At 40.5% G+C, this 15,601-nt stretch overlaps 1 protein-coding gene across 3 annotated transcripts in view; it reads right to left on the minus strand.

Moving 5' to 3' along the window:
* Window positions 1-15,601, minus strand: part of MTUS2 (microtubule associated scaffold protein 2) — a 533,984-nt gene that overhangs the window by 323,924 nt on the left and 194,459 nt on the right. For all 3 annotated transcript variants that reach the window (XM_081046099.1, XM_081046097.1, XM_081046098.1), the window contains one exon: window positions 8,456-8,696. In XM_081046099.1, the coding sequence (XP_080902225.1) occupies window positions 8,456-8,696 (241 nt within the window). The remainder of the gene's footprint in view (window positions 1-8,455; window positions 8,697-15,601) is intronic.

The following is a 15,601-nucleotide window of genomic DNA, read 5'->3' on the forward strand; positions in this document are numbered from 1 at the left end:
CCCCACAGGACACCTACTACATAAGACCACTCTACTAACTAGGAGACATAACAGCACTGCCTAATACATAGAAACAAACACAGGGAGGCAGCCAAAATAGGGAGATAAAGAAACATGTTCCAATTAAAAGAACAAAATAAAGCTCCAGAAAAAGAACTAAACAAAATGGAGACAAACAATCCTCCAAATTCAGAGTTCCAAACACTGGTTATAAGGATACTCAATGATCTCAGGGAGAACTTCAACAAAGAAATAGGAAATATAAAATGGAGATAGAAAACATAAAAAAGAACGAGTCAGAAAGAAATAAAGAATACAATAATTGAAATGAAGAATACATTGGAGGGAATCAGCAGTACATTAGATGAAGCAGGAGAATCAGCAATTTAGAAGATAAAGTAGCAGAAAATACCCAACCAGAACAGCAAACAGAAAAAAGATTTTTAAAACAATGAGAACAGTTTAAGGGGCCTCCGGGACAACATCAAATGTACCAACATTCACATTATGGGGTACCAGAAGAAGAAGAGAGAGAGCAAGGAATTGAAAACCTATTTGAAGAAATAATGATGGAAAACTCTCCTAACCTGGTGAAGGAAATAGACATACAAGCCCAGGAAGTGCAGAGAGTCCCAAACAAGATGAATCCAAAGAAGTCCACACCAAGACACATCATAATTAAAATGCTAAAGGTTAAAGAAAGACAAAGAAAGAATCGTAAAAACAGCAAGAGAAAAGCAGTTACTTCCCTACAAGGGAGCTCCCATAAGACTGTCATCTCATTTCTCAACAGAAACTTTGCAGGCCAGAAGGGATTGGCAGGAAATAGTCAAAGTGATGAAAAGCAATGATATACAACCAAGATTACCCTACCCAGCAAAGCTATCATTTAGAATTGAAGGACAGATAAGGAGCTTCCCAGACAAGAAAAACCTAAAGGAGTCCATCACCATTAAACCAGTATTACAAGAAAAGCTAGAGGGACTTCTTTAAGATGGAAGAGGAGGAGGGGGGGGGGGGGAAAGGAGAAAGATAAAAATATGAATAATAAAATGGCAATAACTACATATCTGTCAACAATTACTTTCAATGTAAATGGATTAAATGCTCCAATCAAAAGACATACGGCTGAATGGATAAGGAAATAAGAGCCTTACACATGCTGCCTACAAAAGACTCACTTCAGATTGAAAGATACACATAGACTAAAGGAAAGGGATGGAAAAGATATCTCACGAAAATGGAAATGAAAAAGAAAACTGTGTAGAAATACTTATTCCAGACAAAATAAACTTTAAAAGGACCCAGTAATCCCACTTCCGGGTATTTACGTGAAAAAACCCAAAACACTACTTTGAGGGGACGTGTCCATCCATACGTTCATTGCAACATTATTTACAATGGCCAAAATGTGGAGGCAGCTTGGGTGTCCATTGATGGCTGAATGGATAAAGAGGAGGTGCTACACACACACAATGGAATATTGTTCGGCCATGAAAGGGAATGGTTTCTTGACATCTTTGGTTGCATTGATAGACCTGGAGGGTACTGTGCTGAGTGGAGTATATCAGACAAAGACAGATGCAATGTGATTTTGCTTATACGTGGAATCTAAAGAACAAAACAAACAAACAAAGAAGAAACAAACTCATAGATACAGAGAACTTGATAATTGCCAGATGGGAGGGGGTTTGGAGGGGGGTGAAAAAGGTGAAGGGTTTAAGTACAAATTGATTGTTACAAAGTAGTCATGGGGATGTAGGGTATAATGTAAGGAATATAGTCAATAATGTAATAACTATGTATCATGTCAGATGGGTACCAGATTTACTGGGATGATAGATGTGAGGGTGTTAGTTGGGTAGAGTGAAAAATGTGAATGGATTAAGAAGCACAAAATAGTTACAAAATGCCATGGGGGTGTAAAGTAAAGAACAGCAAATATAGTCAGTAATATGGTAATAACTATGTATAGTGCCGGATGGATACTAGACTAGTCAGGAGATTAATTCTTAAATTATACAAATGTCTAACCATTATCCTGTTACACTTGAAATTGATATAAAATAATATTGAATGTCCATTTTAATTGAAAATTTTAAAAAGGGGGAAAAGATGAAGGGGAATAAGAAGCCTAAAACAAAGAAGTCCTGGGGATGTAATGTACAGCATGGGGAATATAGTCAATAATATTATCATAGCATTGTACGGTGTCAGCTGCTGGACTTATCATGGTGATCACTTCTTTAGGGATATAAATGATGAACAACTATGGTATATACCTGAAACTGATATAATGTTGCATGTTAGCTATATTTTAATAAAAATCTTTTAAAAAAGAAATGAAGGAATGGATCTGATTATCTCAGAGATTGGTGATTCTCTAAAACAGCCCTTGGTAGGTCAGCAGACTATAGCCCAAAGGCTAGCCATTTGTTTTCCTAAAAAGAGTTTGACTGGAATACAGCCATTCCATTCGCTTACATATAGTCTGTGGCTTCTTCTGCATTACAGCTGCAGAGCTGAGTAGTTGTGACAGACTGTTTGGCCCACAAAGCTTAAAATGTTTACTATCTGGCCATTAATTTGCCCACCCCTGCTCCAAAACATCTCAGGACTTTATCAGCTTTCCATAATGATGAAAAAAAAAACAACTACTATGACTTCCTCTGCTATTATTTTTAATATTTATTCAATAGATATTGATGTTATAAAACCTTCTGTTCTCATAGACGATATACATTGCAGTGAGGTGAGGGATAATAAATATATGAAAGCAAAATAAGATAATTACAGGCCCTGATAAAGACAGTGAAGGAAACCAACAGGATAATGAGTTAGAAAGTATCTAGGTAGGAAGGGGTGACTGCAGGGGGTGGAGTCAGGATAGCCTTTCTTTCTGGGGCACTGCCATTTATGTTGACACCTAGCGGAAGAGACACAGCCAGTCTTGGAGAATGCTGGAGAAAGTGTGTTCTAGAAGGGATGGTGAGTACAGAAGCCCATAGTTCGGAAAGAGGTTGGCACACCTGAGGAACTGAATGGAAGCCACTGTGGGTGATGGGTGGTGAGAAGAAAGGAAAGGACACAAACAGGTTCAAGGGAGGAGGCAGGAGGAGACCTGGCCTTGGAGCCCTTGGAGGCCAGGGGAGGTGATCTGATTGGCTGATTGCATTCCGAATGCCAGTGGTTATTCTAAGAGCTTCTATTCACCCTGTCAACAACCTAGTGCTTTAGGTGCTGTTATTACTCTCATCTTAGAGAAGAAGGAACTGAGGCTCAGAGAGGTGTGGATTGAGTAACTAATAAATCAAGAATCGGGAGCCTGGTCTGTCTGACTCAGAACACAAGGGCTGCCCAGAAGACTACACAGTCTCTCACCTGCTCCAGCTGAAGTCTACAACATAGACACTCGACTTGAAAATTATCGTGATCATAAAATCAATATGTGCCATTCTAAAAATCTGGAAAAGATGACAAAGTACAAAAACCACAATCATCTCATGCTTACACTACAGTAGTGGTTTGCTCACTAGCCTCTCAGGCCTTTTCACATTCCTTATCCATACCGCTGCTCGTAACTGTCTCTTCAAAGTACATAATTAGGTCAATTCTCTATTTACAAATCTAAAGATTTCCAATCTCTACCAAGTAAAATGAAACCCCTCCAAGCAACCTGGCACAGAAAGCCCTTCACAGTCTGGCCCAAACCTACTCATCTGGCTTTGTGTCCAATGGTGCCCGTAGAACTGATCCCTCTTTCCTAAAGAAGCCACACACTTCCATGTCTCTGCCATGTTCTTCCTGTGTGGATCTCACTGTGTCACTCTGTCCATCCCATGAATTCTTCCAGGCCCAGCTCCCAAATCACCCCTCCACTCATCCGTCAATACAGGATAAGCTGCCCCACACATTCTTTCCCTTCTAATGACACCTTCCATCAACACATCACCATGCTTTGCATGGAGCCAGTGCTAGAATGTGTTCCCTGAAGGAGTTAATCCTTCACCAGGCCTCATTCTTTCTACCACTGAGCTCCGCTAAAATGGGAAGAGGTAAAGGTCTTACTGCCATCTGAAGGTATCCAAAAATTTAATACTAATATCCTTCATTGACACTAAATTCATGAAAAACTAAAACTAGTCTTCCAATACAAATCAGGAGATTCAGAATCATTATATGCTTTGGCACTGAAAAGGCAAAAACTATAAGGGAAAAGTAATGCTGCCACCTTAGAATTCTTGCTTTAGAAATATTGAGCATAGGCTGATATTTTGCTAAATTTCTGACATTATCATGACCAGTCAGACTTTTCAACAAATATTAATTGTGCCTGTGTTTCAAATGGTTCCAATCGAGTTTACTTGCTCTTCGAGATATACTTCATTAACTTGATTGACTACATTTTCAAATTTGGTAGGATTCACCTTCTCTTAAAAAAAAAAAAAAAACTCATCAAAAAGACAGTATGTTGAATTCTAAAATGAAATTTACCTTACTTAATAAGCAGAATTCATAACAAAACTGAATGTAAGTTAAGAAAAATTGTGCCAACTTCTCTTAATCTGATTGAACGTCTCTGGTTATTTATATAATGGACTGTTCTTATCTAGTTGTTTAAAAATTTCTTTTCTTGCATTAGCTACTCCTATCAAAAAACATTATAGTTCTTTCAGATTCCATTGGTTGACACAAAAACGTCATGCCTTCAGCGGCACTGGGTATATTTACTTCCCTGAGTATAAATTACATTCTGACATGTTGTATAGTGTGTAGGTTAGCATTTTTTACGTAATGTTTTGGGCCATGAGAATGTTTTTCTGAAGCAATAACATAAAAAATATAGAGATTTACTAAAAAGGCATTACAGGAAGGTACTGCCTTTTTACTTCTCAGAAGTGAGGGAATCTAACAACAACTTGTTTTTATATACAATCTTAGATTTCACTAATACCGATTTTATGTCCACATAAAGGGGGGTAACAGTCCTGCTGTGCTTTGAGCACTTAAACAGCTCTCGGGTGTCATACACAGGCCTGATGACAGTAAAACTCCACAGTTTTATGCACGATGGTGGAGTCATGTATAGAAAAACACAGAAATAATGTAAGAGGTAAGGAAGTGCTTAGGTTCGTTTATCCTCTAGCAGATATGGTCACATCAAAATTTGTAACCCTTTAGGGTCTTAGGACATAGCATTAATTTATGACATAGAAACTCTGGGAGAAGCTTATTTGTGGGGGAGCATATATTTATTGCAATCCCATTCTTTTAGGTCACTTTAAAGCCATGATGCACTTAGTGGTACCCACAGAGCCAAGCCAGGACTGGAAACTTCAGGCATACTTACTTCCCAAAGTCTAAGCCATGGGCTTACTTGCCTGTTAGAGACTTTAAGAGTTTTCCTACTAGAGAACTCAAAAAAAATGCAGTATATGCGATTTACATGTCAAACCAGGTCTCAGAATTCAGAATAAGGGAAACTACTTGAGGTTGGAAATGTGTAAATGCTGAAGAACAGGGAGCGCACTAAGGGCTGTTCCTATCTCCAATCCCCACGTGCCAGTGTGATGGTGCTCGGAGCCTCGAGTGACCACATAAAATAAAGACATGAGAATAACCACAGTAAAAGCAACAGAGAATCCTGATCTTAAGTATGTGATACAAATTAAACGCAAAATGCTACCATAGACACACATTTTTAAAGTATTCCGAAAATAATACCAACAACAACAAAAACAATCACTACATAAATTGCCTGGAACTAAAAGAGTAAACACAAAAAAGAAAGAAAGATTTTATTAGATGCAACAAACACCATCTGATAACAGTCTTTGGTGAATATGTAAAAGAAATTCCACCCGTGAAGATTTAATTGTTTATGGAAACTGCCATAAACAATTAGAAAACAAAACAAAACATAGGAAACTAATGTTTTCAGAAACTGTACAAGCAACACAGGAATGTGATCACTTAGAGCAGGAAAAGAAATGAGGTGAGCGCTCTCACTGCCCAATCTCACCGCCTACAGGCACTTTCCATGCCACGGAGCAGCAAGGAGGACCTCTAAAAATGTATTTTAGTAAGCAGAATTCGTAACAAAACTGAATGTAAGTTGAGAAAAATATTAGCAGATTGGGTTTTTTAAAGCCCACTGTAAATATTAAATTATAAATATATTAAAAGTAAAATAACGGGAAAAGATTTACCAGGTAAATACTAATTGAAAGAAAGCTAGAGTAGCTACACTAATATTGAACAAAACAGACTTCAGAACAAGGAATGTCATCAGGAATAAAGATGTATATTTCATAAAGAGAAGGAGTGAATTCAATAACAAGACATCAAAATCCTAAATGAGTTTATACACATAAGACCTTTAAAATAGGAAGCATAAGTTGGAATAACTGAAAGAGAATTATTATAACCCATGATTACATTTCCTGACTCAACAAATCAAAATACAGTAAAAATATAGAGGACGTGACCACTTCAACCAATCAGACCTAATTAACATTTGTAGAACAATACACTAAACATAAGCACATTTTGGTTATCAAATAAGCCTCAGTAAGTTTATAAGGACTCAAAGGGTGTCAAACAAAGAATGTCCCATGAATTACACCAAAAACCAATGCACGGGCATCTGAAAAATTACCAAATTGGAGGAAATTAGAACACAAACTAAATAACCTATAGGACAAAGAAGTCATGAGACAAATTAGAAAATTGGTTTAACTGAATGATAACAAAAATAAATACCTCAAACCATCAAAGAACAATTTGATTTTTTATAGAAGTGCTTGTCAGAAAAAAATGAACCATTAAGATGATCGATAATTACTTCAGTAAATGACAATTTGCAAAGTAATATAACAGCTAAGAGATGAAAAAAGTTCCCTTCCACTAATAATAAAAGAAATGCAATAATAATAATGATGATGATGATGATGATGATGACAGTGCTGGCAAGAGTATGGCAAGAAAAAGCACTTTAAAGAAACACTAGTATGGAAATAATTGTTGTACAAGTTTTTACAAGAAAATTAGTCGGCCTTGAAAGAGTTTAAATATGCTTTTGTCCAATAATTCCACTTGAAATAATCTATCCTAAAATAACAATATGAAAGAAGACAAGTATACACAAAGATTCAAATTGTGACACTATGAAAATAGTGTCGAGTAAGCAGAACCCAGTGGCCTGTAACTGGACAACGGTCACATCGATTCTGCTTTCATTGCCTACAGTTGCCCATTCTCCTCAGAAATGCTGCCCCCAAAGCACCTGTGTCCCATGCATATACCTAACCCTGCAGGTTGCACTTTCTCAAAACACTATATTCCTTGCTTTGGTGACAGTTATCATAGTTTCTAATTATGTATTTATTTTTGTGCTTGTCTTTTATCCTCAATTTCATCCATTAGACTGTAAGCCACGTGAAGGCAGGAGCTGTGTTTTGTTCATGGCTGCACTCTTTAACTTACAACTTCTGACACAAAATAAGCACCCAAAATTTGTTGAATAAATGAAGCAATGAATATTATGCTGCCATTAAATATTTCTGAAACATTGATGGCATAGGAATGCCTACAATATGATATTAGGAAGGGAGGGGGAAGTTCACATTCAAAGTTATTTCAGCTATTGAAAAATGCATAGAAAAAACATTGAAAGAAAAAAATCCATAAAAGTAACTCTTGCTGGGTGCTAACATATAAGTATTATTACTTTCTTTTTCCTATTTTTCTATAGTCAAACATTTTCACAATGGGTATGTATTATTTCTATAACAGAATAATATATCAAACCTAGAGAAAACCATACAAGCAAAAGAATGGAGAGAGAAAAACAAAAACGTACAGAGGGGACACGAACCAGCCACTGTAGAGCGAGACAATAGGGCAGGGAGAGGTGGCCAGGACATCCTGTGTTTACGATTTGTGATCAGATGGAAAAAGGGTGACATGGTCAGTGCTGTCCTGTAGGAAGGCGTCTCTAACAAATCACAGCGTGCAGGCCACACCCAGCCAGCCCACTGTCTGCTGTAAATTAAGTCGTATGCGCACACAGCCATACCCATCCCTTCATGGGTTGTCTGTGGCTGCTTCCATGCTAAGTAGATACAACACAGAGCATTATGGCCCAGATAGCTTAAAATATTTACTCTCTGCCTCTTACTGATAAAGGTTTTTGAACCCTGCTCTACAGGCTGTATTAGAAAATGAAGAAACTATATGTAAGGAGGTGGTTACAGGGCCATTGTTTCAAAAGTGACAGAGGGTGACAGTTGCAGAGAGATAAGCCTTGACAAATGTCTGTATCTACAATCAGATAGAAAAACAGAAAAAGGCTCCTCTTACAGGGTGAGAGGCACCGATATCTTAGACAGTTACCACATTTTATATAATCACTATTTGAAGTGCAGCAAAAGGTAGTGATTATTGGGTTGGTTACCTGCGGGGTCGGAACTGTAGAGACTGGCTGCTGATGCAATGGGTCCTGGCGGGTGGATGGCGCTCACTGAAGACCTCTGACTCGCGATCAGGATCCTGCTTTTTGCAGACGGTAAACGGGACATCGCACCCAGTCCCAACTGGGGCTTAAGGAGCATGGCCGACCGGTAGAAGGTTGGAGGAACTTCATAGTGCGTGTAGGGAGGAGAGCAAAACTCTTCTTTCCCGGGGCGTTCTGTCACCTATGATAAACGACCAGAAGCTCAGTCAGAGAGCCTCACCTTACAGGAGCACTGAACGTGGGCAGGAGACCAAGGCCGCCAGGGACCTCGCGGGCAGCCACGAGCTGCTCCATTCCTGGTACTTACCTTCTAGGCGCCCCCGTGTCTTCGTCCCTAAGTTGACAACATACCTGGATGACCTCTCAGGTTGCTTGCAGTTCTAACATTTTCCAGATCTACATTTCACTGGGAGGAAAAAAAGAACTCACTCTGGAAGATTTTTAAATTCGATTGCTACGAAATCATTGGAATTTGTGCAAATAGCCAATCTATACATAAATAATGTCAACAAAGCCAGAAAAGAATTGAGCAAATGTTCATCGGATCATGAAGTTTCATTATGCCTAAGGAGACAAGGCACACAATTCTTACGTAGTCTTACAGTAAAGAGACGAACTTCATCAATTTCTGTTAAGTCTTTTCTAGGCTACTTAGAAAATATGTACTGTTACTGAGGGAGAAAAGGCTATTTAGGAGAACAGCAAAGAGAAAGGAAAAATGTGTTTTCAAGTGTCTACAATCTATTTACGTAATTAAAACTGAGAGACTGTGAATTACCTCATCTGACTGTCTTCCCTACTAAGGTGGTGCTGCCGGGAATGCCCACGTCAGTTTCACCAGAGGGAGGTTCTAGGCAGAGTCTTGCTGAATTCACAGCACCCAGCAGTGTCTACACAGAGCTGAAGTCAACACATATTTGGTAACTAAAGGGATCATGTTTCCATTCTTTCCTCAATTTCATAACATAATATTCCTGTTACTTTTTCCTGTAGTTAACAGTTTGGACTGGAATACAACTGATGACTACCTTTTATACCGGGGAGGCCAAAAAAATGTCTACACATGTTAAGAGATGTTGTCTATGTATTACTTCTCAAAGTTATAAGTAGCAACGTGTAGTACGACGTTCACTCAAAAGATGGTGTTTATCAAATGAATGTCAGCGTCACCATGCGACAGACAGGACAAGGAAAATGGCGGAATCATGGTCGTCGTTTGAGGAGCGCAAGACCATTTTGAGTGGTATTTGAAATTCAAGAACGTTGTGTAAGTACAACAATGGCAGCGAGAGGATGCAATAGAACCTCCAACACACCTAACAACTGCACGCAGTCGTGATAAGTTTGAGACGCATGCTGCTGTGTGTCACGTATGTGCACAAGGGAAGATCCAGGAGGCTTCACACAGCAACACGTCCTGCTGCTTCTGCAGCTGTTGGTGTAAATTGGTAAACTGGTTGAGCGTGTAAACTGGTGTTAGAACAGTTTACACACTCGCCACAGAAATCTACCAAACAGTGTTCGCTGTCATCAGAAGCATCTGGACGCTGATGATAACCACTTTGAGCACCTCTTGTCATTGCAGAAGTCAAATGTGGTTTGTATTCATCTTTTGTTATCGGTATATATTGACTATTACAATTTTAATACAGTTTTCCTGTTTTAAAAATGTGTATACATTTTTTGGCACCCTCTGTGTATGCAATTCTGGATTCACCAAGTCTGTTCATACTATCAGTGTTTCTTCATATTAAAAATGAAAAACTAAGGCAACTAAATAATCTATTTCCTCTCAATTAAGAAAAATCACGCCAGAAGCTATGCTTGGAAAGATACATCTGTTAATTAATTCTGCTCTAAATCACAATACATTTTATGTGTCAAGCATATTCAGAAATCACAAGCATTTAACAACATTCTTTAATAGGGGCGACAAAGCTTTGATCCAAGCTCTTGAAGAGATAAACCCTTAATTTGATACTCTTCTAATGTTGAAATGATAAAAAGTTCTCCTTAAATTGATATTATTGAAACAAAAGATTAGCCTTTAAAGTTTTATTATAATCACATTACAAAATATGCATGATTCCGACAGTAGGAACTAAAGCCAGGCAGCAGCAAATTATATTCCTGTGAAAGAACATTCTACATCTGCTGTCTGATAAAATTTTTAGCATTCTCTACTTAATCTCTATCAATCTTTCGCTTTTATATTATACTCACATTTCCTCTGTTTTTTTATTTTCATTTCTAAAGTTGGGGCCATTGCTCACAGCTTTTAGCAGGTGCTCCCATGAAAAATTACTATCATTTTAACCTACATCTGTCAGATTTTTAGGACTGCAATATGCTGATGGCAGTATTTACTCAGTTCTTTGAAAGTGGATAGTTTTCAGGGGTCAGCTGTCACTGAAAAATATTCTTCACAATTTCAGTAACTTCAATGCCTTTCATTTGGTTCGGTAATTTGCCTGGTACGATAACAAATTCTTTAAAAGTTGAAAAGTATGCCTCTGATGCCTAATCTGTGCATTTTTAATAAAATCTGTCTACAAACAGATTTTTGTAGACAGGTATCTACAAAAAAAAGGGTATCTACAAACAGCTTTGCACTCTTTTCTTTCATCTTTATTGACAAAACACAGATGTGTCACTGCACAGCCATAAACACATAGAGATTAACCCCGAATGCTTTTTTCCCCCTCCTTTTCTAAGAGTATTTTTTGAGAAATAATTTTGAAAACAAACTAAAAGATGCTTGTGATTTCAAACTCCTAACATCAATCATGGCACACAAATCAGTTCTTACTGGACTGACTCTTCATATTTGCCCTGTCCTGTTTTCTGTGGGATTGTGAGCTGGGGAGACATAGGGTAAATGTGGAGTCTTCACTGAGAAGCCATCGTGGAGGTTGTAGGGAGAGGGCTTGTGATGGCTAACTTTGTCAACTTGGCTAGGCCACAGTACCCAGCTATTTGGTCAAGGATCATTCAAGATGTTTCTGTAGAGGTAGTTTTCAGATGAGATTAACATTTAAATCAATAGATCGTGAAGGAAGCAAATCACCCTTCATCATGGGGTGGGCCTCGTCTGATCAGTTGAAGGCCTTAAGGAGAAAAGACTGAGCTCCCTGAAAGAAGAGGGGACTCTGCCAGCACACTGCCTTTGGACTTGAACTGCAGCATCAACTTACTCTTCCCGAGGTTTCCAGCCTGCAGATTTGGGGCTTGGCAGTCTCTGCAATGCATGAGCCAATCCCTTACAGTCTTGGTAGACAGACCGACAGACAGGTACATACATACACACATGCATGCCTATATGTATGTTGGGCTTCTCTGGAGAACCCTGACAAACACGGTGTCCTCCAGAGATAAGATGGTGCCAAGGAGCAGGAAGGGAGACCAGCCTGAGTCACACATCTGTCTATCACAAGCACACGACCTAACCTCTGTCCTCTCACCGGTCTCCCTTCTTCCCACCGCCCTATGACAAACAGTAAAAGGGTTCCCACAAGGGTCAGTAGGAGGAAGTATCCCTGAGACCTCAGGATAGCTGAAAGCAGAAAATAGTTTAAACGATAAGCAGATTTTACCATCCTGGCATGACTGGATCTGAGGTTATCTTCAAAGCTGCTTCTGGAAGCTCTCGTGTCTGTGCTGTCCCTGCCAGCCAAGTGGAGACACCCTCTCTCACAGGAGCACTCACTCGTGACCCCTCCGTCTCTACTCATGCTGTCTAACCAGCAGGGGTCTGGCCATAATGAAGGCAGAGTCTGAGGCTGGTTTGGATTTTTATTGTTAAGACTTTCCCATTTTATTAAAAAGCTATATGACTTCTACAATGCAAAACTACTTCTGTTGCAACTGGTCAGACATATGTTCTTTTCCTGGAGACTGCGTGAAGGCATCCTGTGGGAGCTGGGGCCCAGTGGAGGGGAGGCGGTCCTCGGACCCCCCACCCGCACATCAAGCCTGCACACGGCAAGGTGCAGACAGAGGAGCAAAGCCAGGGGCCAGCCTATCCCTCACTGTGGAGTAAAGAAGCTTATCACAGAACTTAGTCCAGCACAACACCCGGGGCATCTCTGCTCCATCCTGCAGCCTGAGAAAAAGGCCTGGGCCTCAGGTGCTCTGCTCATGGCCGAAAACGGTCCCCAGATAGAGTGGCTGGTGCACAGCAGCGCTGCTGTCCCCACACCAACGGGGTCTCTGAACCCCTCAGAACTACTAAGCACACAGACACCCATACTCCATTTCCTTGACATTCAGGTGGCTTCTAGAGGACTAAGAATAGGAAAAATTGGGGGGGGGGTGAATGTGCATATAATACATAAATTATTCTATACTTTATGAAGGGAGTAGAAGCAATACAGAAAAGCAATATACAAAAGAAAACTTAGGAAGTATCACAGAGAAAGAACTGCAGACAATAAGAGGATTTTTGTCTGCATCTCCAAATATTCTCTCACGAATGTGTTTTTGTAGAAAAAACTGTAGGGGACCTTTTTTGGTGGGGTGGGGGCAAGAGGTATCAAAGTATTTTACTTGGAGAAATGGTACAAATGAAAGAACTTAAGTGGATGTTTTGGTACAACTTATAGAAAAGGGAAGGGTAACCCTAATATGCATGTACTGCCTTGGGGACCAGACAAGTCACCAGGTGGCCACAGGAAGCCAGCCTAAGGCTTAGCACTCATCACTGTCTCCAGTGTGTGCCTGTCAAAGAGATACTCCACATGCCAGATTTGGGGGGCCGATCTTGCACGAGTTGGTTACTTCCGCGGTGATACTGAGAAGAAAAGGTGCATTCACTTATTTACCCGCTCTGGTTCCCGAAGCTCTGGGGAGGGTCAGATGGCTGCCTGCCAAGGGCTTCACAAGGGCCAGCCCTGCCTTAGCAAAGAGCCCAGACCCTGAGCCTCAGAGGCCCAGGTAGATGCATTTTTGGAAATTTGAGAAAGAATCACATTAATCAAGCTCAGAGACTAACGCATAAAACCAGACTGGCGATTTGTTCACTGTAAATGTGATGCCACTGCCTACGGCCCCTATCAGCCCCTCTGTCTGGAACGTACTCTCCGTGCACTTAAAACGGGACAGCCGCAGCCTGTCAGCGAGATGAGCCCCTGCCAATGAGACTAGACCGCTGAACTCTCCCGCCAACATCGTCTCTCTAGAGATGTGAGTGGGGAAGCCTCTCCAGCAAGCCCACAGTCACAAGACAGGGCACCAGCCACGTGACTCGGTGCTAATGGCCCGCCCCCAGGCAGGCCAGAGGGTCAGCTAGCTGGGGACCTGGTCAGTGCTAGCCTTGGCCAAGCCCTGGGGCTGACAGTGGATTCACCGCTCGCTCAGTGCCAGAGCTGACACCGTTTGCGGTGATCAGGGCAGTCTGTAAAAATGTCGATACAGTCAATCAAGCTACGGTCCAACTTTGACCTCAGGCCTCCTATCTCTAGGGAGCTGTGGTTCACTTTCAATGGGATCCAGCATATGCGACTTCATAATTCAGCTCTCATTCAACATTTTTTGAGCATGTATTTACGCCAGCACGGTTTTAAACACTGGGGTCACAGCGGGGAAAAAAAACAGAAAAAGGCCCTGCTCTCATGGACTTCACATTCTAGTTAATGCAGCAAAAACAAAAACATATGTACATCAGGGCGAGATAGTGCTAAAAAGAAAGAAACTAGAGAAAGTGGTTTCAAAGGGAAGGCAGACTCTCCAATGAAGTGAGATTTGAAAAGAGACCTAAAGAAAATGAAGGATTTCACTTATATGTGGAATCTAAACAACAAAATAAATGAACAAACAAAACAGAAACAAACTCATAGATACAGAGAACATTTTGATGGCTATCAGATGGGAGAAGGGTTGGAGGAATGGGTGACAAAGGGGAAGGGATTAAGAAGTACAAATTGGTAGTTACAAAACAGTCACGGGGATGTAAAGTACAGCATAGGGAATATAGTCAACAACATTGTAACGGCTATGTATGGTGCCAGGTGGTACTAGCCTTACCAGGGGGATCATTTTGTAGGGTATATAAATGTCTAACCACTATACTGAACACACGAAACTAATATAGTATTAAATGTCAACTGTAATTGAAAAATAAATTTTAAAAAATAACGTAAAATTTAGAAATATAAATGAATGAATGAATGAATGAATGAGGAAAAGAAGGAAGGAAAGAAAGAAAGAAGGGAGGGAGGAAGGGAAGGCAATTTCTTCAAAGGCAAAAGAAAGCGAAGGAGAACCCTCATTCAGATATCTGGGAGAACATTCCAAGCAGAGGGAAGTGCAAAGGGCCTGAGGCAGCAGAGAGAGAGGGAGGAAGGAAAAGTGGCCAGGAGGGCAAGGAGCCACACGGAGTACACCCTAAGGGCTAAGATATCTCCAGGCTCCAGCCTGTGTTCTGAGTGTCCTGGGCAGACCCTGTCTCTAACAGACAGGAGGGAGCTGAGCCAACTTCCCTTTCAACTGGTCCCTCTGCATGCCATGAGGAGATTGCTTCACACCAACCCTCTCTCCGAGCTCTGAAAGGATGACTGGCCACAGCACCCTGTACTGAGAGGGCAGCACCGTGAGGAAACGGGGAGGAAGTAGGGGAGTGCCTCCGCCCCGCCCTTGTTCTGTGGCTTCAGCTGAGTTACTCAGACTTCTCCAAGCCTGTTTTCTCATCTATACAATGATAAAAACAGCAATCCCAACCTCCAGAGAATTACGGTAAGGACTGTTGAAGACTGACAAAGATTAAATATGTTACATGGGCCCAAGGCATAGTAGGCGCTCAACTAAATTGTTAGCTGTAATTACTATTTCGACTTAAAATAACAAGTCCATGCCTAACATGTTATTTTCTACTCACTGTGTTCCTCACATGTGTGAATATGAGATTGTCCCACGAGGGAAATACTCTCCCCCAGAGGATGGAGTCTGACCAATTTGAACAACATATTTATTTTGGATTTCTTTTTCCATTGATCTGGCTTTTAGAAGACAATGTTCACTTATTTAAACATGGAAGCCAATTTAAATGCCTTCTTGTCTAACTTCATGTGTATTTTATCAAGTGGAATTCAA

This window comes from Rhinolophus hipposideros (assembly GCF_964194185.1).
Source record: "Rhinolophus hipposideros genome assembly, chromosome: 4".
Classification (NCBI taxonomy): domain Eukaryota; kingdom Metazoa; phylum Chordata; class Mammalia; order Chiroptera; family Rhinolophidae; genus Rhinolophus; species Rhinolophus hipposideros.